Source organism: Athalia rosae, chromosome 7, assembly GCF_917208135.1.
Source record: "Athalia rosae chromosome 7, iyAthRosa1.1, whole genome shotgun sequence".
NCBI lineage: Eukaryota > Metazoa > Arthropoda > Insecta > Hymenoptera > Athaliidae > Athalia > Athalia rosae.
The window spans coordinates 2,705,222-2,732,047 of NC_064032.1; the positions used below are offsets into that span (position 1 = coordinate 2,705,222).

The 26,826-nt window shown below is 41.2% G+C and overlaps 1 protein-coding gene across 2 annotated transcripts in view; it reads right to left on the reverse strand.

The window, feature by feature from the left end:
* The window catches only part of LOC105684948 (neurotrimin-like), an 85,505-nt gene extending 65,183 nt beyond the window's left edge, over nucleotides 1-20,322 (reverse strand). For both annotated transcript variants that reach the window (XM_048657981.1, XM_048657980.1), the window contains exon 1: nucleotides 20,088-20,322. In XM_048657981.1, coding sequence (XP_048513938.1) covers nucleotides 20,088-20,217 — 130 coding nt within the window. In that variant the 5' untranslated portion in view covers nucleotides 20,218-20,322. The remainder of the gene's footprint in view (nucleotides 1-20,087) is intronic.
* Between the last annotated feature and the right edge of the window lie 6,504 nt (nucleotides 20,323-26,826).

The following is a 26,826-nucleotide window of genomic DNA, read 5'->3' on the forward strand; positions in this document are numbered from 1 at the left end:
CAGGGGGTTTCGACCGTCTGCACGCAAACGAGTGTTGGGATTTAATTTTTTTTTTTTTTTTCTCTTTTTCACTTGATTTTTTTTTTTTTTTGGTTCGAGTTTGGCTTCTTTCTTCGCGGAATAAAATATACGAGGCGAGAGACTGTCTGAAAAGTAGAAGGGAGAGTTTTACTGCCGTTAGGGGGGGGGTTGGTTGGCCGGTTATTCGCGGGTGTGTAGGTGGTGCGTTTTTCCGTTTCTAATTCAGTACGTGCAATCGATTAACAAAGAATTGAAGCAGTGTGCGGGGAGGGTGGGGTGGGGTGGGTGAGGCGGCCATCGATTATCGAAGGCTTATAGGAATGCCGTTTATATCCGCGGGGACGTCGAACACCCCTTATTCTATCCTCATAACGCACGTTCGTTCGAAAAAGAAAAGATTTCTATATAATACAAGTCGAAAGGAGAAAGAAAAGAAAAAAAAAACTGGAAAATTAATTACCTCGTCATAATTAATGAAGGACACAATCGGAAATAATAATTTTTCCAACCCGGTAGAAAAGGTTTTTCTCTCAACGGATTCATTGGTGAAATTCGCTTGGGCGAAAGTTGTCCGATAAATCCATTATCACGTTTAGAAGATAATCGTAAAAAATCTCGTCGAGTTTGTACGGTTTCGAAAAGTTTAGGGTGGGGTGGGGTGGGAATCGAAGGGGTTTGAAAAACGGAATGCGAAGCAATTTTAGCCGGCGGATTCTCAATTTCCCAGAGGTTTTCGACCAATTGGAACGTGCACGCGGAACGGGGGGCTACTGCTACTAGCTAGCTGAGACGACGCTGTTTTCGAACGATTTCGGGGACTCGGTTGTTCCTCTGTTTTTCGGCTTTTCTCTTCCGTCCTCCTCGTATCTCGGGGACGTAAAGATGACGGTTAAGAGCAACCGGTTGTTAGGGGGAGAAAAAAAACGGGGGAGACGAACACTCTCGAGGAGGAATCTAACTGCGAGACGCACCGCCGAACGAAATGGGGTAGACCTTGGTCTAGTTTTATTCTCGACGAGTTTCGACGGACGGGGTATGACCCTCGGGAAAATAGCCCCGAAGATTCAACGACGGGAAAACGAAATACATCCAACCGAAGGTTCCGCCCTGTATTGTGTATCTACTTTGTACAAACAATCTCGTCCCTCGCTTACACCGAGTACAGACGATATCGTTCCCCGCCGCTCATTCGGACGGTGAATAAAAAAAATGAAGAAATTCGAATGGGAAATTATTCCACGAAATATACGAATCTCGATGGAAACACGTTTTTGAAACGTATACGAAAAGAAAACAAGAAATAAGTTCGGAGAAGATGGAAATTTTTTGAAAATAGAAAAAAATAAAAACGGTTTATGGAAAGCGGAGAAAGATCGAAAATAGGTAATCCGTGATTAGCATCAATTTTTTTTCGAGATTGATCTTTGAATACAGCGTTATTTTATTTTATTTTTTTTGCGAGAGAGGTAAAAGAAATCACGAGAATCTCGAAGAGGGTGGATAAGAAAATCTGCGATTCGAGTGGGTGTTTTTTTTTCTCGCCCCTTTTGAACCCGCGTCTAATACCCCACGTATGCGTGCACGCGTGTCTCTGGTACGCGGTACTATACAGGGAGCTCCCTTAAATATCCGGAGTCATAAATAGCGTTTCAGGGGGTGCGCCGAGGTACAGAAATTTTTCCTATTTCCCTAACTAATATCGTCGTCGGCTTATCGAACGGGCGACGTTTACCGCTGCACTCGGAGTTTCCGTGAATAGGTTTACGAGAAAACGTCGAATGAAATCGGCCCGCGAGAAACTAAGTTACAGAAGTAAGAAAGGCTTTGCGCTACGAACGGGGCGAGGGATAAAAATAAATAAGAACAACGTGAGCGTGAGATGCTGAGAAAATGAAAAGCGAAACGAGCCCGAAAGCTCAAATACGAGAAGAAGATAAAAATCGCCTAGGCGAAGGAAAGAATTTACGAAACGGATGGAAACGCTGTCGTTCACCTGGTCGTTATATTTTTTAACTCAATGAATTTCAATTTCTAATTTTTTTTTATTTCTGTTCGTTCCTCGATTCCTTTCTCTTCTATTCGATCAACTAGTGAAAAATTATTCCACACTTCGACGTTATTTGTCAAGGTTAATTGATTTTTGTTTTTTTTATTTTCGAAGCTACGTTCGAACGTAGATGGAATATTATTCCTACTTTCTCGTTGCGTCGGAGGAATTGAATGTGTACAGAGAGCGGAGTTTTCGAGTTAAGGTGAAAAAAGAAAAGTAGAGGAGGGAGGAGGGAGGAAGGAGAAAGGGAGGAAAAGATTTCGAAAGCAAGGCGAAAGCAACGAGGCACTTAAGCGGGGCTGTAACTAGCCAAAAGGGGTCTTTCTCTTAATCCCACGAAAGTAAATTTAGAATCCTCCATTTATTTTACTCCACACTAGCGCAGGTGAACCGAGCCCGGTATCGCGCGAAACGCGTCGAAACCGAGTCTCCGTAAATTAGAGGGTTCGGAACGACGACGGCCGACCTGCCCCCGAAAATAAAAAGAAGTTAAATTAAATAAATACGCAAAAATCGATGGATATCCGAGGCGAACGCCGGAATTCGGCGACGACTGAAAAAGCCCCGTACAAAAAAATAAAACAAAAAAAAAAAAAGAACAGAAACAGAAACGGGAAGAAACTCAAATCCCCGTTAGGCCCGCGCAGTTTCGCACCCGTTCGAAGACACCGATATTCCGAAGCAATTACCTCATATATTTTTTCATCGGACGGAACGGGAGATAAAATCGAATAAGATGGCATCGCGGTTGTATGTATTGGGTTATGGATATAATTGAAAGGAAACAAACTGCTGAAACAAACGACAATTTTGTTCGGCAATTTTATACCACACCTAAGTTTTTTTCTATTATTTTCAATTTGGTTTTTGTTACTTTATTTTTCATCGGTAGATTGTTATTCTTGAATTTCTAAAGAAAACAGGTTCGTTTGTTCGAAGATACCTGTGCATAAGGCGGCTATAGTGTTTTGAATTATCATATTTTCATTTTATTTATAAGGGAGTATTTTGGCGTACCCACGCAGCGACGTCTCTCCTTCTTTTCTCCTCGGTAAAACGGAAAGAGAAAGAATAAAATGAAAAAAAAAAAACCGAAAGCGGGTTTCCGAAGGAGTAATAATAATACACGTGAGATGTACCCGAAAATTCTAGAAGCTTTTTGCCGCTGCGTAGCACCTGCCAGTCCGAGAAATTCACCTTCTCTTCTTCTTCATCTCCCTTATTCGTCGCCCCTCTTACTCAACGTGTGATATTATATATCTTATTCGTTCTTCGGTGCACGATCTTCCTAAAATTGATATCGCTGCGACAGAACCGAGGCGATACCATCCCGTGTCTTCCTACTACACCATACCTACCTACCTATACCTGCAAAGCCGGAGATTTATCATGTCACTCCGTGTGACGTGAACGCAGACAGAACTGAAGGTAGAATAAGATTCTTTTTTTTTTGTTCTTCCTTGTTTCTCGTCTTTTTATCTTCCTCTTCCTTTTCCTTCGCTCTTTCCACGCGCGCGCACACCAACTTATAACATCTCCAACCCACCCCACCTCTACCCCAACCCCTTTTACCTACACCTATCCACCTGTCTCTGCTTTTGCGGAAGAGTGCTTAACGTGTGCGGCGAAATAACGTCGGGATCAAAATAAAGAAACACAAGTTAAACATCACGCGAAGGGGTTGCTTTATGTGGAGGTAAAACGCTACCGCTGAAGAAAATCATATATTCGTTTTCGATCTCTGACGCTAAAAGAGATGGAGTAGGTTTTTGTTTTTTTTTCTTCGTTTCTTTCCTTCTCTCCCTGTCTTTTACTTTGTAGATTTTTCTTTTTCCTTTTTTTCTTCTTTTTTTTTTCGTTTATTTTGCGTTATTTATATCGGATCGAGTATACAGAAGCGGAGGTGGAGAACGCGGGGGCGAATTTAAGAGAATTTAATTTTCGAAGAGAAAATTAGAAAGAAAAATAATTTTCGTGACAAAGATCGATACGGTTTTTTCACCTTTTCACACTATTTTTTTCTTTTCTAAAAACTTCCGGTTTCAAGTTCGAAAATTTCGGGATTTCCGGCCTAGACTGAATCGATCGGATCGGGTTTCGAAAATCCTGCGAGTGGGGCCGCCGGTCCGAAGATTCTTCGATCAGGCAAGCTCGGGTGGAGGGTTCCCAAAAATCTTGCGACGAGATCAAAAAGTGGAAATTCGCGTCGGGACGAGGCAAAGTAAGAGAAGAAGTAAAATAAAGAAAGAAAGAAAGAAAGAAAAAAAAAAACGGAAGTTCTTACCCTGAGTAACTGTATACCCGTCATGTTTGTACAGCGGGGTGGAACGAAATGAGATTTGCAAAAAAAAGTGGAGTCGTATATACGAGCGACATTAATGACTGGAAAACGAAGAACTTGTTGACTCCCGTATACGTATATCATATCTTATACCTTATGTACGCGTACATAAGGATTATATGCATCCTCGCTTACATAGGTATATTTACAACGTAGCGTATCTCCCGCGGATGTACAAGGTACGTATATTTTAATCAAAAGAGCGAAAAATCACAAGACTTCTGAATCCGAATTGCTTTTTTTTTTTTTTTTTCACCTGGAATTTTTCAGATCCACTTCGCTCATCTTCGGATTGAAACGAAGGCACGTAAGTGAACTGCGAGAAAATTCAAAAACGCTCCGATAGCAAAACGAAAATGAAAATTCGAACAATCGTCGGCCCATGTCCGGTACAAAAAGGACGACGAAGAAAACGAAGCGAACGAAATTTTCGTGAATATAAAAGCCCCGATGAAATAGCGAAGAAGTTGGAACAAGAGATAAAAATTTACGAAGTGGGATTTTATCTATTTACGTGTACATTGTACGGTACGCTCGTAGCTCCGAGGCATCAGAAAACGTCGATGAATACAGCGGAGCTTGTTTAGGGGTCGCTAATTAACGGGCTACATGAATACAATTATTCACTAATTAACGCTGACTGATACGCGCGGCACCGGTAACTAAAAAAAACCATGGCTACCGAGTTATTCTCATTTATTTATCTACCTTATTTCGTTCTCGTTCTTCGGAAATTTACCTACGTAGAAACATTCCATCCCCTTAGCAAGAATTTTTACACAATTTGTTTGAACAAAAAAAAAAAAAAAACAAAACGTAGTAACAATATCTCTATCTTGGTACCTTTATTAATTTTTAATAATTGGAATACAATCGGTGTATCGTTTTATTTTTAATCAGCTATTAATTAATTGGAACAAGATTTTTTTCACATTTCTCTTACGTTTGTTTATTTATTTATTTTCTTTTATTTTTTTTTTCCGTCCGCTTTCCGGGATCATCGGGTGCAGCGTGTATCGTGAGATTCGAAAAAGTGTACGTTTTATTTGGTTTTTATTTCTAGTTAGTTTTTCGGGGGATTGCTCAGCTCGAATTATTGGCAGTTGATGGAACATACATCGTACAGGGTTCTCGTTAACGAGTGTTTGCAGCGAATATAAAAGGTGTGTACCTACTACACACGAGGGTTGTTGCATCCGTGTACTATCCGTGCGTGGATATTCTTTTTACATGTATATATACATATGTACACATCCGTATACCGAAGGGTGGGTTATTCGTTTGAAAATATTTCGACTGAATGGGGCAAACGTATATATACATACATGACTTCGTCTATCAAATTCTGCACGGTCGGTGGTGCTGCTACTGCCGCTGCTACTGCTGCTGCTGCTGCTTCGCATTCAAATAGATCGCATTTTCGGCAGTGTCGATAACCATCCAAAAACCCTCAAACCCGACGCCGCCGCAACTCCCTTTTCCGTTGCTGCTCCGCATGCACTGTGTCCCACACTTGCATACATATTCATATATATATATATGTACACATATACCGTACGTTTCACAAACTCGACTCGACGAATCAAGCAGCCACGCGATTCGTATAGAAATTTCTACATTACACAAAGCTATGTATACGTATGTATACTTTACGTAAATATGTACCTAAGCATATGCATGCCTGTGTGGGCGAAGCCAGTGATCGAAAAAGTGCAGGCTATGGTTATAGCGCGGGGTATACGTATACGTGGGGCACGTACGTTGTACACCTGGTGAGATTGATTCCGAAGCGAAATTCTCCCTATCGTTGTTTCGCGTGGGGGGAAAAAATGAAAAATAGGTGGGATCATTTTTTTCGTTCGGGGAAGCCGAGAGGTTGAAAGGAACCAAAAAAAAAAAAAAAAAAACAGACGAATTTTGAAGAAGATGAAAAGCGAACGCGTAGCCGGAGATTCCGATCGGTGAAAGATTTTTCTATTTTCAACAGTTTTGAAAAAAAAAAAAAAAAGAAATCCCTCGAAGTTGCGTATTTTATTATTGAAAAATGGTGAAAAACCGAATGAGGATTATTTCGCGATGAAAAAGGGAAAGAGAACGATCGAAAAAGTCCCTTCGTTATTTGGTTTGGGTAAAGTATTGGCGAATCGACTGAATTTTTCAATCGTCCATCGATGGCGTTTTAAATTTTGATTTCCTCAGAGCTCAGAGTTTTTAATGGGCGGAAAATTCCAAAAATCCAGTCCACCCTGAAACGGCGATAAAAATTGAACGGTTCGACGGATTTCGGATTTATTTTTTTTCCCCAAAAACTACAATCATCCAGCGTTCATTTGGTCCATGGAAATTGGAAATATCTCTCTGTGGGATCCGAAGATTGTACGAGCGGTAAATTTTAGAAATCTATTTCCAATGATTTTTTTTTTTTTCAATCGCGGTTATCATCAGCCGGGAAAATTTGGCAAATTTCGCAACTATTCGTACCGATTAAAATCGACCCCCGATCGCAAGGGGGATATTACCGGTGTTTGCACGATAAACTACACTAAACGAATACCCCGATGTAATTACGAACAAAATTCTGATTGATAGGTATTTTGAATTTTCGTAATACTTGACCATAATTCGTTCGTGCGATTAATTAATTTTACAGCCGCTTTCACCGGCTTGGTATGTCGGAAAATTTATTTCCCAGCTTTTACCGCTGAAAATTATGTATAAACAATTGCAGTTACTGCCCTTCGCAGGTGCGCGAGTACATTATACCGCATACACATATTTTCTCCTACCTCCCCCCCCCCCCCCCCCCCGCCGATTCAGCTTTATTTCGAACTCGAAATAAATAGATTCGAGAATTGCACACTTCGTTACACGGAAAATCTTGTTCTCTTTTTTTCGTCCATTTTTTTTTTCACAATCGCTTATCAATCTGCTTTGCAATTTGCGACAGACGGAAACGGATTGACGATTGTGTTGGATTATCGTCAACTTCTCTGATCAATTAATCGACCGATTAATATTTCCATGAAATCGATAGATTAACGGATTCACTCGATAAAAATAGCATCGACCCTTTGGGATGAAATTTTTGATGGAAAGCTCAGGTTTTTTTCTCTTTCGCAAAAACTGAGCTTTCACGATTCCCAAGAATCCAGTAAGGGTACGCGATAGAACGGATTTCTAATTTTTAGCTCAATCAAAATTCAAATACGAAGCTAGGCGGGATAGAAGCTCGTTTCCAAAAAGCTTGAAACGTGAGAGAAAAAATTGTTGAAACAAAAAAAAAAAGAACAGGTGGGTAAATTCGATGTGGGATAGGATATATATATATATTTTTAAAAGACGTTGGCCCTTATATTTGGATCGCACAGCTTTTCTGTATGTAAAGCTTTAGATTTATAAGAAGTAGAAAGGAGGGGAAAAAAAAGCCCGAGCTTCGTCCCCGGTAGGTTGTATTATACACACATACCTCGCATAATATACGCGGGTAAAAGAAAAAAAAAGAGATGAAATAAAATAGAAAAAAATAAAGAAAGGAAGAAAAAAACCGAATGAAAAATAATATCGAATGTATATGTATATATATATGTTATTCGTAGTCAAATACCGCAGGAGGTGCGTTTTCAACCGCATTACGCGCTCGCAACTTCGTGCCCTCGGTGTTTCTTGTACATACGTATATACGTATGTATGTATGTATGTATACGTAGGCGGAGGGTGTACGTGTATAGGTAGTGAGGGGCACGAATTGTTTGTGAAATCCCGAGAGAAACACTTTTCAGAGAAACAGTTATGAATAAACCAACGCAAACCGCTTTTCTATCAAGTTTTATGCAAAATAATGAAATGTATGTACTTGCGCGGGGCGGGGGGGGAGGGGGAGGGAAGGTGGGAGGGAGGAGTGATGCTGAACGCGTATAGGTATCCACGTACGTACACGAGTAGTCGCTTATACCGCTATTTTCTCTCCGAATCTATACTCTATTATATACATATATATATATACGTGTACACTCGTACATATACGCGATATAAAGAGTGATGAAAAAAAAAAAAAAATAAATAAAATATATATCAACAACGAAGAGAAAGCCGAGGAATAAATAAAACGAAACGCGCGATCATCCCTTATGATAAAAACTTCTGTTTCATTTTCCTTGTTCTTTCTTCTCGATTTTTTTTTTATGTCTTTTTACTTTTCTCTTCTCTTCTCCGAAACTCCGAACGCGTTAGAAAATATTTTTTTTCTCGACTCACCGAACATCCACCACCCCTGATGCCCCACCTCCCGAGAGGTAGCAAAAAAAAGAAAAAAAAAATGGCCCTGATGAAGAAAAATCGAATTGGGATTAATTTCAATCGTTTGTTTCAGATTAGAAGGAACGTTTGATTGATCAGCGGCCGAGGCCGACTGCTGCTAGATCTCATCGTCGGTGAGTTTTTGAGGAAATTTCGTTCATTCTCTCATTTCAGTTTTCGTTCGATTCCTTCAGAGACGCTGCAGCCGTAAATGTGAAATTGGAATCTCTTGGCAGCGATGCCCGAGCAATCGCGGTAATGAGACCCCCCGGATCCTACCGACGCTCGACGCCTCGCGGTGACCGCGTCATTGACCGAGAGAATAATTTCTCAAAGCTACGGCGATCCCTCTGCAGTAGTACCCCGCCGATACGCGTAAGCTCCGAACACTTATTTATTTCTGTACGAACAGTCCCTCGGGAATCATATCACGAGTATATAATTATGGATCACCTTTTATGGAAATTTCAACCACGCTAGAAAAAAAGATTTTGGATGAAAGAACTTTTTCCCCCTATTTTGAAAGATTGATGACAATTTTCTTCTGCTTTCAAACTACCTCAGAGTGATCCATAGTATGTATGTAATAAAATGTGTACCGTGTCGATGGGACGTGAATTCATTTTCTTTCTGGAAAAAATTTTTTATCTTTTTTGTTGTCTTCGAATTTGATTTTTCATGATTTGTGTGCTTACAGTGTACGTATGGGTGACCGGCGCTGAGGAAAACTTCTCAATCGGTAAAAAGCGGTTGTTAATTCGTTGAGAATTGCCTAATTTTAATAATCATTGTTATTATATTCTTCTGAGAGTCAGAAGAACAGAAGGGGTTGGATTTCGTGCACACGTGTGTATACCGAGCCTACCATTTTGGATATTTGAATGGACCCGCATAATTGCAGGTTCAATGTGTACCGATGTAAGTACATATATTTACACGGAGTGTACAACATACACATGGCTATCCATGGCTGGGCATGTAATGCCCGTGAGGTAGACGAAATCAGGGCACCTGTCGATTCGGGCACGACGTGATAATTTTTCGTTTAAAAGCAAAAGAGAAAAAAAAAACCAAGTTTTCGCGATTCACCATTAAAACGCGAATCGAACACTGATGAAAATTAAGGTGAAAGAGATTTTGAAAGAATTATTCACTCGCAGTTTTTTCTTTTTTTCTTTTTTTCTTTCACTCTGAGACTTTGGGATAATTATATTATTTGAGAAAAAATTAAAATTTTCCTTCGGATTAATTTCAGGGAATACGCATCGCCGATTCTGCTCTTCGTTCATTGAGAAAGATCTTCGGGAAACGCACACCGACAGTGGTTAATTTTAAGTAATCTGAAAATCGGCCCCTGCGGTTTTTGGTTCGCGAAATTTATATAAAACGAAATAAGGACTCGTCTTTAATTCCGGGCGAATAAATCCCCGGGGCAAAAGGACCCTTATGTGCATAACGTACCTATACGTGTATATACGTGACGTGCGTATTCGTTTTTATGTATTACTTATATATATAAAGGAATTAAATCGTACATAAGTTATATATATATACGACGATATCCGGGCTCGCGGAAATTTTCGGACCATTTATTTCCAAGCTTTTAAATGTACATAACTCCTCTCATGCAATACTCGTACACGTATATATATATATTTATTCTCCGACGAATTTTGATCCCCTTCGGATTTTCGTACGAGAATACGAAAATATAATTATCACGAAAACGTTCGGATTATTAATTAATTATAGTAATTAATTCAACCGTCGCGTGATATCGGTTGCGCGGATTGAGTTCATTCGTTGAATTTCGACGATTGAAAAAATGTCGACAAATCATCGCGATACCCCGCATCCGCATCCGGCATTCGATTGGTCCGCGTTATCGGGATCGACCGGGTAGAAATGAAAAAAAAATCTCACGTTAATATTTTTTACCCTTTTTGTTTTTTTTTTCGCTTTCTCCTCGACAATTACGTAGGTAAATTTCTTGAAAATTTCGACCCCGTTTCGCGATTTTCTTTATCCCCTTCGTTCGCACTTGCGCGGATTTCACGCGGGCCGGCGGGTGGCTAGGTGTGTAATAAATATTTTATTGAATTCCGAGGTTGCGGATGAAAATTCTTCGCATACCTAATCACGCCGCGCTGCGTCGTACGTTCGGGTAAAACGTCCAAAAAATGACGTTTCCGCCAGGACCGCGCCCGTACGTACGTACGTACGTAATGTAGACCGGCTACATAATAACGGCGTATGCATTCACCGTGCTGTATTATAGATAGGTGATTAGGGATTTAGTTATATCCATACGCCGAATATCCGAGTCTATAGTCTGAGGGTTAATCGCGCAGTCTTATTACATATATATACGTATTATCAGGGTGCAAACCGGCACCGCGTACACGTATACGACGACCTAACCGACCGCCATGGAAGGGGGACGAGACAACAAATTAGCAAGGTACGTACAGTCATTAGGCTGGCTTCCAAATTCACCGTATACATATGTACGCGCGCGCACACACATATGTACGTACGTGTATACCTACGTACATACGTACATGTACGTACGTTCGCATGTGTATATAGTACATTCGTCGCGGCGAATGTTGGTATTTTGGACGAGGGAATTTTTGCGCAGATTTTTTTATGCAAAGAAAACGAGAAAAGTAGGTAGGGAAAAAGAAATTTGTACGATTTTTCGTAACTAATTATACACACGCACACCCTTTCCGGTGTGCGTCGCGATACGTGGAACGAGGTATTCTTGTGCATAATTTTTTTTTCTCAGGCCAAGTTTTTGGTAACTTTTTTTTTTTTTTTTTGGACGACGCTTCGGAGGCGTGTTTAAAACTTTTCACGATCTCGGAGAATTTTTTAAAGAGAAATTAGAGGAGCGGATAAAAATTTAATCAAAATTGCGAATGGGTTAGGGACTAGGCACGGCGCAGGGAAATTTGTGAGGAAACGCCCTTTATGTATTTAGATGAATTTGTGTGTATGTACGAGAGATCAGCAGATTATATACAGCGTATTATATATTGTAATAAGAATGGGAGTTAGTAGTAGCGTGCAGCAATTGGATATAGTTGAATGTGCGATTGCGGGTCAAAATGGGTCGCGGAGTTCAGAGAGAGAGAGAGTGCGAGGGAGGAAGAAGAACGTGGAGACGGTGAAGGAGAGCGAGCGAAGAACGGAAGGCAGAAGAGAGGGAAGGAAGGAAGGAAGGACGGACGGACGGAAGGAAGGAAGGATATAATTATGGTAATCGTGAGGCACCCGGATTATTCGGAAAATCAGGGACGAGTTAATTCGCCATTCCGCTCGAACGTGACGCAAATCTCAATCACTTCTTTCGTCGCCGAAGAATACAGGAAAATAACGCTAAGGTCTTGCGTGGAATACACACGCGTGGACCTTGGGAACCCGCAGTCCCGAACGGATGCAAGTCCTCGGTAAAATTAAAATACGGTTAATGAAATGAGAAGAAAATCGGAGTCGTGAGTATAGCTTCAGATTTTTCTCAAATGTGGGGCCTTGATTCGGAATTTTTTCAGGGCTATCTACAATATTTTGGAAAATTTTTATCATAGGAATCCGAATTTTAGAGCCAAATTGATCTACCTGTGAAATCGATCGAGTTACCCCCAAAATATCGACCAAAAAAGTGAATAAATTGAGTATATCTCCATGAGAAAAATTCGTAACTGAATTTGATCAACGGATTCGTGTTCCTGAGGTCAAAATACATTAGAAAAGTGTCATTTGATCAATTTTAAAGAATAAAAAAATTTTCCCAAAATTTGAAAATCATCCAAGGGGTTTGAACACTCGAAGTTTTTTTTTTAATTTTTAGGTGAAAAATCAACATTTTTTTTCTAATTGGATTTTATATGCTATTCTCATGTAATTCGATCTCAGGAATCCGAATCTGGAGGTCAAATTGATCTATCTATAAAATTGAACGAGGTATCGCCAATTTTTCATTTTTTGGAGCATAAAAATTGAGATACATCTCGACGAGTAAATGACGTGAAATAGAAAAAAAATTCAAACGACGAATGAAATTAAATGCGGCGCTCGCATGCGATGCTCGCGGTACGTATAATTTTCGGTGATCAGTGATACGTAATGAACCTGAGCCAGGTTTGTTTTATACCCCGCATCGTCGTTAACGTCAACCGCGCGCGCGCGCGCGGTGATTTTACATCTGCCCCAAAGAGGTGTTTTTTTTTGGTTCTTTTTTTTTTTTTTTTTACAACGAATTTAATACCCCTAAAGCACCCCGTCCTCCCGTACCGCACAAACCACCCGTATACGGGTACACTCAGGTGTACACACGTACCTGTCTACCCACGTGTGTATACCTATACGAATGCGATGACTTTCCCTTTCTCGTTCAGCTCGGGCCCATGACACGCGCGTTTATATCCTCGACTCTGTGGGTGCGCAAAGTTTTCGATTTCAAACGGCCCTTCGGTAAAAATATCCCGTCATGTGCGAACGCCGTAAGTGCGGACACGGATTCACATATATTTTTACACTCTGATACATTCGTCGAAAATATGGAAAACGAAAATCAATTGTGAACAAACAAAAATTAATACCGATTCAAATGAGATTATGATTTATCTCGTTGTTCACGTATTCGATTAAATTTTTTCAATCTTTTCAAAAAACTTCGTTCCTCCGTTTTTTCATAATTCAGATGGTATGCCTGAGATAAAAATGAATCATGAGAGGAAGAAAGAAGAGTCGGTAAATTGAGAGGGTTTTTTTTTTTCTACTTCGCCCCGACAATGTAAATGTATCGGATTCGGTGGCGAGCCGGGGCGATTCGCCGCGGAAGCCTTAGACGTTGGGATTAGACACGTGTGCGGTAATATTATTAGGTGGTGGTAAATTTCGGCGGTAGTCCCGCGTTCCCCGGTGATATCGTATTGCGCGTGTATCCGCGCTTTACGTACGGGGTGTCGCTATAAATGTTTGAGTACGAAGCTGTATAAGCGAAACGATTGTTTGACCGAAAGTTTCGCGATGCAGGCTTAACAGAAATTTCGTACAGTTTTTGTTGGAAAAGTAGACCTCGAGGAAACCACGTATGGCCCGTACACGGGTGTATACACACGTATCAGAGGCAACGCGCTCCACCTAACAAATATTTAATTTAACTTCGAAATAACATTCATTGTGTCCGGTATAACAGGTTTTTTCCCCTTTTATATTTTTTGTCTTTGGTTTGATTTTTTTTTTTTTTTTTCTCCTCACAGTTCTCTTTTTTTGTGCGTAAAAATCTGCCGGACCTCCACGATCGTGTGCAAAAATTAGTGGAATTTTTTGTTCTCTGAATGAAAAAAAAAAAAAGAAAAAAAAAACTAACAAGCGTGTGTCAAAATCGAAATCGTTTTCCGCGAGGGGAGAAAAATTATGGAACCTCATTGAATAGGATAGGAGAATCAGATATTATTTTACTCGCTCTGTATTTCGACGAGATTCCTAATTTTTTAATCAGTTTTCTTTTTTTTTTTTTTTGTTTGTCTCCAAAATTTTGACGCGTGAATTACACGAGTACCTCGGATAGTGGGTGGGTAATTATTTATTTTATTAGGAAAGTAACGAGCTCCTGTTACGTACGATATAAGGATGTACGTTATACGTATACGTATACGCGAGGTGTGTGTGTACGTAGGTAACGCGTGTCCATGTAAGTATAGTTATTAGGGAAACTAAGGCGCGCTACGTCGCCGTCGTCGGCGCTCTGGTAAATACACGTACACAGAACTTCCGAGTGCAGCAGCTTCGTCGTCCTCGGCGTGTACGCAAAACTGAATAATAAAAGTTGGAGGAGCCAGAGGGACGTGCAATTAGCGTTATTAAGCATCCCCCTCCTTCCCTTCTTTCCCCCCCTCGACTCTCCGCCGTCCCTGTTTCTCCGCTATCCTCATCCCACCCACGTTGCACCGGTAGTCATTCCCGAACCTCCCCCACAGTTTTCGTTCGCTTGTCGCCGGCGCCTCGCGAGCTCTTTCTCTCTATTTTCCCCAGTTTTCCTTCGCTCGTCGCGCCTCTCTCTCTCTCTTTCCCACCTGCCGCTCGGTCCTCTCTCAAGCTTTTTGTTTTTTTCCGTACTTTTTCTTTGTGCTTTTCTCACTTTCTCTCATTTAGCCTCAATAATTCGCGTCTCCTTCCTTGTCGCACTCGCGCGCCCCGGTCTCCCTCTTTTCTTCTTCGTCTTAATTTTTTTTTTTTGTACCTTTCTCAAATTTGTTTCTCCTTTTTTTTGTTTTTTTTTTTCTCTCCAATTTTGCTTCTTTCCTCTCTCTTTGCCTTTCGTCTGCATCGCGTGCACTTTATACTCGCACCAACCGCTTTTCGCCGCGTTATAAACGCGGCCACGCCTGCGAGTTCTTTTCTTACTTGGAAAAGTCCGGGCGCTCGCGCGCTCGCTCGAGACGCCGGGTATATTTCTTCACCCACGTTTCCTACGTTTCTTGGTTCCTCCAAATTGAAAGTATAGGGAAAAGAAAAAAAAAATATATAGGTATACAAAGAAATCGGGGGGAAGAAAAGATTCATCCTCTCCTCTCCCATACGTCAATTTCTACACCTATAAATATATGTGTTCGCCTGAACGTACGTATCGTATGTTACATACTCAGGCTCGTGTAAAACCCCACTTCAGCGCTATCCGCGCATCAGCCAAAAAAAAAACCTCCGGAGGATCGACTCTCTTTTTTTCGTCTCATTAAATTTCGTCGTTGGCCGTAACGAAAAAGAACGTCGCAATTTACAAGTACCGCTACTGCTACTACCGATCCAATTTATTTGTTTATTTATTTATTTTTTCTTTCTTATTCGAAAAAAAACGTAGGTACCTCATTTTCCGTTCTTTTTTTTTTTTGTCTCCGTGCCTTTTCTCACGTGATTCGCGATTTTCGCGATATTCCACGTGTGCTCGTATAGGTATATACATTGCGAAGATATTGAACTCGCGTACACGCGCCAAAATCGAGTTATAGATCACGTGAAAAATTTTGAACGCCTTTAACCCGAACTCACGTTCACTTCAACGTTGAATGAATCGAAAAAGGGGATGAAAAAAAAAAATGGTGAAAATCGAAACCGAGACGAACATGTGGAAATACATGTCGCGGAACGGAGAGGAAATTTCTTCCTTTTTTTTTTATTTTTTTTTTTGGTCCAATTTTTATTTCTTGCGTTCGACGTTCGAGGAAACGATGAAAGTGACGAGTCGAGAAACCGAAAGATGAAAAAGAAAAATGAAACACATATGTACTAACGTATGTGAGTATATTACAGTACATGGCACGTGTTACATAATGATAATAAAAATAAATGGAATAAGTAAAATGAAAGAATCGAGCGAACGAAGAAAATAAAAGATGAAATAAATAAATAAAAATGAAGACGAAGGGGAGGGAAAAAAAAAAAATATCTAATGTAGATTCATACACGCGTAGGATGTGTGCTGTGTGTGAGAATGCGGATAGGTATAGTACAACGGGGAACATTTATTTCAACTGAAATTTTCATTTCTTTGAGTGCAAAAACTGAGGGAGTTCGTTTCTCATCGTATTTTCTATAAGTATATGTATTTCTGAATTTTTTTACGTGAGAAGAGAAAATAAAAAGAAGAACTAAAAAAAAACAAAAAAAAAGAAGGAAATACAAGCTGCGATTTTGAGCTTTCGCGAAATTTTATTGTACGGTAAATCGCGTCGAATGGTGATTATATTTTTTATCATACTTCCCAAATCATCGAACGATTATCATTCGGGTGGACAAATCGTGAGACCACATGAAGTTCCTGGCACTGAAAATACAATGCCTTTAATTTTTAATTTCAGCTTTCGAAATTTTTCCTTTTTTGCCGTTCCCTTCTCCTCTGTCTCCGCGTGGGATTGAGATAAAACTAAAATGACGACAAAACGAAGCGTGGATTCGAAAAAGCAGATAAAAAGCAGTAGAGAAAAAAAAGAAAAAAAAATTAAGAAATAAAAAAGAAACGAATTTCAGAGCCGAATTAAAGCTTAATCTGGGACCCACTAATCGGATTACCTTGAAAACGTTTCAATCGCGGTTCTCTTGAACCTCCGTGTGTACAGATTTCATACACACACACGCGCTCGTACATACGTACAATACATACGTGTATTGTACGTAATGCAGGCGATTCCCGTTTTTGGTCGGTCGCGAAATCTTTAACGGCGTTTATTCCCGCAGACCCCGAATGTATTAGCAGACCTATTTTACATACGGCTAATACCTGTAAGAAATTCCCCAAACGTTATACGCTTAGTTACGTATGATAATACGTTTGAGATATATTTGAAACATTTCTTATTAACTTTTTCATCGTAGAAAACATTTGGATGAAAAATTGAACGGAAAAAAGTAAATGAACGAATAGAATGCAAATACTCGCTGCTTCAATTCAAGGTTCAGGGTGCTTTTTTTTACTTGATAACAGAAAAAAAAAAAATTGTTAGATTGAAAGTAAACGTGTTTTTGTCATTTTTTTTTTTTCTCGTTTCGATAACTTTTATTTTCATATTCAGATTTTTCTCGCCAATTTTCCAACTGTGTTTCTCGGCTCGAAAAAAATTATCCAGTTTCACGCGATGGGAAAATATTCCGAACAAATCAGGTATCGCGTAAAAGAATTTAACGAACAGCAGATCGCATTTATAAAGAATAAGAGTTACGGGAAATAATAATGACGACGGTAACAACAAATCGTGAATTGAATCGAAATGAAATTTTAATTCTACTTCATTCGATTCTGTTTCTGTTCTATTTTTATTTCATTCTAATTCGGCTTCTATCGTGGGAGGACACCCTCGACTACTTTTTCACCCCGGAGCACAGTTGAACGTATATCAAAGCGAAGTCACCGATATATATTCATCTCGTTGAACTCGTTTCGATATCGCTATGTAATTGAGACGATTAGAAATTTTTACCGTAAAAAGGACGTTACCAAAAAAAAAAAGATACGATCGAAAATCGACTACTCGCAATCGAATATACATCCGAATGGAATTTTTATTGGCAATTTTATTGGAGTCGATTTTACGACATTCGCATAACGTTGAAATACATCACTTCCAAACATGAGAACCTCGATGTGTGTATTACCTGTGGCGAGAAATACATGCGATTTGGACACGAAACCGCGTGTGAGATTTTCAACAGATGCTGCATCGCGACCGCTCGTATACGGGGTGTCTCGCGACCGAACGACTTTCCTAAGTTTCGGCGAAAAAATTCACTTCGCTATTTTCCTCCCTTCGTTCCTTCGGATTTTCTCATTCACTTCCGAGACACCCCGTACACCTCATTGTCAGCGGTAACCGGTGGAGCTGTGGGTTTTTATCAAGGCGGAAAAATCGTGCGGAAAACTAGATGAACTTATAGGCTGTATTACGCGGGGAGCAGGTTTCGCGAACGTCGAGGGGGGCTGGCCGGCGGTGAGCGAGCTGAAGGGAAAAGGTTACGGAATTTACGATCATAGGGTACAAAGTGTACCGCCCGACCTAGCCCAACCTGGGAAAAACGTACACCACGTACAGGTAAACCAGAAGCAAATACCTGCCGTAAATCAAGCCGGTGCATTTACTTCCCTTATAACCGCGCAATGTATGCGCCCGCGTACCGCGCGTACAGAGAATGTACGTATGCGTACACCTGTGTAGAGGGGAAATTGTCTCGTAGTCGGTACGTGGATAACCGACGAAAAATTGGCCATCGAAACTCGACGTGAAAACATGGCGATAATTTCGGTAATAAGGAAAATGATTCGGGCGATCGAGAGGCGAGGAGTGTGACGGAGATGACTGAGGTGGACCGATCGATGACGTGATTTTTTGCATTGTTCAAAATTAAACCATTTTCCGCCATGCGCGCGTACGGACGCGGTAATTCCGATGTAATTTTATAATCACGGTCCGTAGAATTTTCGAACACGAACGTGTTACGCGGACCGATAAACTACGGATGGTATTTTCAACGAATGTTTACACACCGACAACAATTGTTGTTGCAATTACTAGGTACACGTACATTTTACATCCTATTTTCGATGCTCGCCAAAAGCAACCTACCCCTACCACACCCCACGTACGCCCCGTATTTGGATACAAGCGAAATGTATCAAATACATTTACGTACGTACGTACGTTTATGTACCGCATTTCTCAATTACACCGCTCAATTTTGACTTTCCTTTTTTTTTTTTTTTTTTTCCCTTCCCCCCTCCCGCCCCCACGCATTTGCAGTTTCGCCCATATACGAGGTCCCCGACGTCCCCGTGTTTAATCCATTATTATCTAGTTTGCATGCACATCATATACACCTATGTGTGCTTCGCCCTCGTACAACTGCATTCTGAATTCGAGCTTTCCTGTTTTTCTTTTCTTTTTTTTTTTTCTTTTACCTTATTTTTGATTCTATTCCTTTGATCTCTTTTCGCGTGTTACGTTTGCGAACTGACTCGGTGTGAGCTCATTTTTTGAAAACTAGAAAAAGCAAGAAAATCGAAAAATAAAAAAAGACCCCACCGATTTTTGAGGAACTATTTCGCGACTGCGACTTGATGCAAATTTTGAGAAGTTCAAGCTCAATCTTTCCAGTATATTTTTACTGATCCGCAGCTTTTGCTGCACAATTTTTTTTTTTTTTGTTTCTTTCTTTCTTTCAATCGAGCTTTTTTTGCGTTTCATCGATCTCGTTCGTGCCTTTGTTTTGGTACACGTTCGGCGGTTTTTTTCGCAACTAGTTTCCGTACAGGTAATAGAGCCGCAGTTCATAACGAGAGAAGCTAACAAGATTTTCGCACCCCGTACAGCTTTATACTCGACGGCGCAAGCTCGACGCGAAATGCAACAAAACTTTTTTTTTTTTTGTGCTCTCCATCTTCGCGCCACTGTGTTATGCATGCACCTACTACACGTACCTTTAGGTACACTGTGAGCTTAATGTAACTACGAAATGTCAGAAAAATGAGGCAAAAAATTATTCGAAATTTTCTTTGAGCCAATTCAAGACAATAAATCAGACGTATATTTAGAGAATGAAAACTTGCTATTTTTTCGAAAGATATAATTTACAGACCCTATCCGCATAAATTCAAAATCGTGGACGCACGTGCAACCGATGTGAAAAAGTTTTGGTGAAGAAATTTAAAAAATCATCTCGTGAGTTGCTCAACTTCTCATTTTTTTTTTTCTGCATTGGATTTTTTGAAATCGCAATACTTTTTTTCTTACTGAAGATAAAAAAATTTGTGTCCTCGTCCATCTCTTTTTTTTTTTTTGGTTTTCGTTTTCTTTATCATCGGGCAAAGACTAATGAACTCACCAACGGAATTCGGTGACGTTTCCGCTGTCGCACTGAAACCGTTGGCAATAAAAACAAGCACAATAATTCTGACGGTGTTAGAGCCCCCGTGGAGGAGGTTCGCGTTAATTATTCCACGTTTACCGAGCATCGTAATCACCGTTGGTTTTGATAACGCGGTCGGACAACTGCCTCGCGCTCGCGGTCATCCCGACTGAACGTCCCGGCGAATTGAACAAACGTAGAACGCCTCCGAAACGGGGAATATACCCACCGCGTTCCCGCGTTCCGACGCCGACGCCGTTACCACCACCACCACCACCACCACCACCACCGCCGCCGACTTCCTCGTCGTACTTTCAACCCCCCGCTACGCGCAAGCGCCACCCTTAAAAGTACCCGTCCGACAACCCTAATCTGGTGAACCCTCTCTCACTTATCTGCTATCAATAGGGGCACGTTAATTATCACCCTCCAAAGCACCTGTAGCATGCTCTTTTAGGGGTGCGGAGCGGAGCTTTTTTTCCCCTTTTTTTCACCCACCCCCCGTTTGTTATTTTTTTATTTTCGTCGTCTCCTCTTTTTAATTTCATGTGTACGTACCTCGGGCGAGGTGAGAGAAGAATCGAGAAGATTTTTAGGATGAAATTATTCATTTTCGATGAGCGAATGCACCGAGCTTTTCTTCTCTCACTTTTGTTCCGTTCTCAACACTCGCCGATACCGTAGCTCAGAGATGCGTTTCAAGTTTTTAGACCGGATGAGAAGAGACCTGCAGGGGAGAAACTTGAAACGAAATGAGCTTTTTGGTATAACGAGCTTTCTTTTTTTCGCACTCTGACGTCAAGTGGCTGTTACGTGCAGACACTTATAAGTGCAGATACACAGGTAGCTATTTATCTTGGAGCTTAAAGCTCTAATGTATAGTTGAACGAACAATGCGAAGGGAGCTTTCGACTAATTCCCTTGCTGCGTTTCAATTTACCTACAATTTGACTGGCGGAGAAGAGAGGAGAGTAGGAGGGAGGAGGGTAGGAGGAGGGAGGGAAATAAGGGGGGAATCTTGTTGAGAAGGTTCAAACAAAACGGTGGAAAAAACTGAGACGAGTCGAATCGATGCTAAATAATCGCACGATAGAATTTCAATCGTTGAGATTGGACTGATTAGCGAAGGAAGAAAATGAGGGAAAGAAGGCGAATGGAAAAAAAACAAAAAAGGAATGGTATCGCATCGCGACCAGCGACTCGTTTCGCGATAGTTCGCGGTTCACGTTTCAACGACACACCCGTTACGTGACATTACACCCTAGTGGAATAATATATTACACCTTCGGTGTGAAAGACGGGCTCAATTTACGCTCTGATTCAGAATCGTATATACCTCTACCGATGGCTTTCAATGTCGCGGATTCATCTCACGCCTTTGTTTATATATGTATATATATACCACATTATATATATATATATTATATGTATACATACACACCGTATATATATATACGAATGACATCGTTCGACGAGGTCTGCGCTACACGGATGGAATAAAATATATTATATTTATACATCCGAAACGATCGCGGGATCACATGTGATTCCTCTCTTCTCTCTTTCGTCATTTTTCTTTTTTTTTTTTTCTTTTCTCTCTCGCCATTTTGGATTTATTTCATCGTCGAATCGTCAAATGAAATTAGGGTAACCAAGTCCCGATACAATACCGGACCGATATTACACACACTGCGTACGGACGAGGTGAAAAAAGCTCGCGCTCAAAATTTCGTATGAAAACGAAGCAGATTCGATCGACTTACCGATTTCGTTTTGAGTTAAAAAACAAAAAGCACAGAAATTCGTACGGTGGAATCGCGGTTGGCAGGCGTCGATGACGATGAAATTAGGGTAGGTACATCTATGCGTGACTCGCGTTTCACGTACAGCCGAACGCGAGCTTTTATGTAGTTATATACAGTGTGTGGAACTTGCAATAAAACCACAATCGCATTTTCATTGAAAGAGAGCCGGTTTGTACGGATACGCCGCACAGTCGTATCCATTATGAGTCGGGGATCCGCGTTTTGTACCGCCAGTTATGTATGTGAGCGGTTACGTACGCGGGATAAAACGAATCCGAACATATCCAGACCGAACATAGGGACGGAATGATCTACGCACCTGTAAGCGAACCGTTTTCCGGTTCGGTGAATCGATCCAGACGAAATAGGGTATGTTCGTTACGAACCCGAACCACGCATCCGATTCGTCGAGGCACTCGTTGAAAATCGGTTGAGAATCAAAAGTTGAAGAAAATAATCGTCGACTCGCATGACCTTGCTGAGCTTGCGAGCAAAAAGCGGTCGCTGCTTTTTGGTGGCCAACTTTGTATCATTTGGGGGGTGTAGAGAGAGGTGTGTGTGTGTGTGTATGTGAGGTACTAATTTTCAACACGTCAGACGCCGTGTAATTGATAATCTTCTTGCACACTATTTGTGCGAACTCTGAGAATATCAGCGGCAGCGAAGCGCAGATGCCGCGGCGTTATTACCAGAACCGGAATAACCGAAAGGAGAAGCGGAGTTGGAGCCAGAAACAGAATCCGAATACACGGAGTTCGAGGGATGATCGCTAGAATTCGATGGTCCGAATTCTGAATGCGAAATTCTGGAAAAGAAGCGAAGAAAAAAAAATGAAAGAAACAAAGAATAGACGAAAGTAAGACGGTAGAAAAAAAAAAATGGAAAATGATTTTGTTCGCGCGATTCATCGTAGGAATCGAATCGACTCGACGCGGTTTAAGGGTGATTAATCAAGGTACGGATCGGCGGAGGGTGAAATATGACTTTTTATATCGTTTTCGAGGATAAATACGCACACCGCGGACCGAATGAAACCTTAATTGTTTATTCAACCTACCTGCGCACGCCCCCCGGGGGCAATGAATCACGCTAAGTATGATTGATGGGTGTGTTCGGTTTCCCGTTTGTCGAACGAGGGGGGGTGGGAACGGAGGAACGGGGGTGTGTGCGAGGAAAATTTTTTTTTTTTTGCAAAAAATACCGAAATACATCTCCAATCGCACGGCACTCCGACGTCTTTCGTTCGAACTCCGCGAAAAAAAGACGAGGTCGATTTTTGAAAATCGAAATCCTGAGGGGGCGACCGTTTCGACGTGGGGGTCACGAAACGGCTGCAGGTTTTTCCGCATTACGTGAAACGCGTCGGTGATCTCGGTAGGCGTTATCAATATGCGGTTGAAAATCCGAGCTAGCCAAAAGAGAAGCACATAAGGCCGCAAGTTTCTTGGGTTATAAGATAGCGCTGGGGGGGGGGCAGCAGCAAACGGCTTGAATAAATAACCCGGGTATAAAGGAATACAGGGAGCTCGTGTGTGCAAGTGTATTCGTGGGATTGCAATTTGGTGGTACGAAGCGAAGAGCGAAGAGCGAAAAGCTCTCTCGGCGCCTTCTTGCGGCAAGAGGCGTGCCCAGACGCTGAGGCGCCGCGACGCCGGAAGACGCACTGCCCCCGCGTCTCCGACACCGCGATTCTCGTGCTCCCGAAATTCCCGAATCTGAAAAAATGAACGAGATTCCGCCGATTTTTCGTTTCGTCAAAATATTAAAAACAGATGCGATTCGGAGGGAAGAAAAAAAAAGAAGAGGGACCGCGATTGAGTGAAATCAGGATGAATTTGGACTGGTGAATTTTGAAAAATTAATTTTTCCCATTAAAAATTAATTAACAATTCAACTGCTTTGCATTCGCGACGTGGCTGCCGGTGGGAGGGTATCGTATTAATCCACGTATTACACAGGGAATGTACTATACAACTACTTTTATGACGTAAACGTGAACGAACTCTAGCAGCAGCTGAACTGCAACTGTGCAAAGCTGCTGGTAAAATATCTATACATTCGCTACATATGTATAAAATACATATATATATGTGTGTATGTATCATATATCTATATACCTATCCATCTACGTGGGTGATGTACACACGTGTAGGAGCGGTAAGTATTAGCGTGGGAGATTTGTACAGGTATGAAACTTACGTGGGTGTAACTTCCCTGATTACCTCATTTCCACCGGTGTTCCAGAATTCCACGGCGATGTGTCTGGAGGTCAATGTAGCCTGGAGCACAGATATGGTTGAGATAAAATAAACCGAGAGCTCCGCCAGGGTTTATGAACGTCAGGAAAGAACGAAGCTATACGTTACAACCGCACACTAGTGCAAAACTATTCGTGTACATCGTACATCGTACACGGGGTGGGTGGGTATGTACATACGTAGAGAAAATTCACACGTGTACCCGTGTGAGGAGGAGAGCTTCTCACACCGACGCGCGAAAACCCACTTCGCTTCGTCTTTTGTATCCCGTTTCCATTTTCTTCCATTTTTCGCAAAGATCGACGAAATTTTCCATTTCTTTTCTGTCTTAATTTTTTCAGATTCGGGTGTCGAATTGCTTTTCAAATTTTTCCATTTTCATTCGTCACCGACTCGGGCGAGTCAGCGAATTTTTCATCCGAATTTCGTTTGCATCGATGAAATCGGACGGTCAACGCGTTTGACGTAAACCTCGTACACGCGGAATCCTAGGGGGTGGTACCGTATTCCTAGAATTAAAAACTAATTCATCCGGTGATCGGCTCGAAATCCGATTCGATCGAATTCGCTATAATTTGCCGTCGGTCGGTGCAAAATTAAATCAATTTCCACGCGAATCCTTATTATTGGGTAAATTTTTTTTTTCTCTCTCGAGATAAAACAGAAATAAAATAACGAAACAGCGAAGTGTACGTCCCGCGTGATTACTCATACCGAATAGGTTGGGTATTTACAGCAACGGGTTACAGCGAGGGGGTACGATATCGATATTTGATATTCAGTTTCGCTTTGGAATATAATATATATATATAAATGATTTACAATCGCGTTGAAACTGTATACGTATACAGTTATGTACTATACGTGTGATACGTGAAGAAGCGGTGGGTAACAGCAGGACCATAATATGCGGAAGGGATACCGGAGGCTAGGATATAGATATTCAAAGGAGGTTTATCCTTTCGTCGAAAAGAGGACGGAAAATATGAGGAAATCCGTAAGAGCGGCTGTACGTCGCATAAATCACGCGTGTCTGAGGTACAATAATATTTCCCGTCGCCATTGTTTTATATTTTAACGGAGCGGCGGACCACCGTTAAAATAGGAAACCGATGAAGCGGTCAAAATCAAAAAATATCGCATACGTTTCCCGATCGCCAAAACACGTATTGTGCCGGCTTTTTTCTTTTCCCCTCCCTCTCTCTCTCTCTCTACCAATAATATTTCATACATCCCCCAAATGCGAATATCATTACGCGGCGGTGCACGTCGGTATAGATGTAGCCGGAGGCCATAAAACCGTTTTCGGCTGACAAAATCAATCAATAATACCCACGAATTTCCATATATTTTCATTTCTTGCCATTTTTATCCCTCGAAAACCAAAAAAAAAAAACAGAGGAAAAAAAAAAAAAAAATAGGGTAAGAATAAAAAGAAAAATGCTTGGATAGACGGAATAGAATGTAGTACGGTGTTCGTCTAGTTTCCTTGGACGGCGAAAATAAAGCACAGTTTTCTAACGACAATATTGATTCTTCTTCGGACGTCATCGAGCGGACGTTGGTTCCGCTCCCGGTCAAAATGTGTCCCAATAAATCCCCCGTTCGAACCCTTCGCCAGATTCTAATCCCTCAGCTTCTTCTTCTTCTTTTTCTTCTCATTCTCCTTTGCTTCCAATCTTGTCCGAGCTACCAATTAACCTGTCACAATATCGGGTCAACCGCGTATATCCGGCGAAAGCAATATGAGTATACAAGGAATCAAACCGTCCCCCGGATCGGCCGGAGTTCCCATTTTATTTTTCCACCGGCGCGGCACAGCTTAGGTGGGGAAAAAATCGAAAGTTTTCTCGGGGGTGTCAGTTTCGCGGTTAAAACGAGCAGAAGAAAGAAAACGAGGATAAGACGGAGCCAAAAAAAAAAAAAGTCAGAGCGAAGAGAATTCGCCGGAGAATATTATAGCTGATGAATCTATGTGGTCACGTTTTTTTCCCGTATCTCCGAAAATGCGATTTAATCCGGGGGGGAGGGGGGCGTTAGGAAGAAAAAACAGAAATGATAAAAAGTAATAAAGTCGGCGGGGGGGGGGGGGGGGGGGTGAAAAATCAAACCTAACTTCAAGTTAAACTAAAAGTTTTCCCGAAGTAAAATTATCTCATCTATAGTAGCGTTCGTAAATTATCCAAAGCTCAACACCCGCGCTTGTAAGCAGCTGTAACTCTCCGCCTCGCAATTCTCTTTATTTTTCTTCCATTCTTCCGAAGCAATTTATTTATTTCTTCCACATTTTCCTTTTTTTTTTTTTTTTTTTTTCTTTCTGCCTCTCGCCTCCTTTCTTTTCCTCCTACCCTTCTTCCATATTTTCTCTTTCTCTCTTATTTTGCGTGAATTCAGCTGTTTTAAGGAAACGCGAGCTGGGGGGTGGTTTTCTAGTACATAAGCAGCCTGTAGGTACATGTGTATACGTATATATATATACATAAATGTCCGATACGCTACACCCTTAGGCTTTCGCTGTTTTGTTCGTTGTTTTCTCTTTTCTATCTTCAGGCGCGAGGTGCGAGACCGAGTTGGATATTTTTCGAAAAAGGCAAAAGAAGTAAGAAAGAAAGAGAGAGAGAGAGAAGAGAAAATAAAAAGACAAAGAAACCA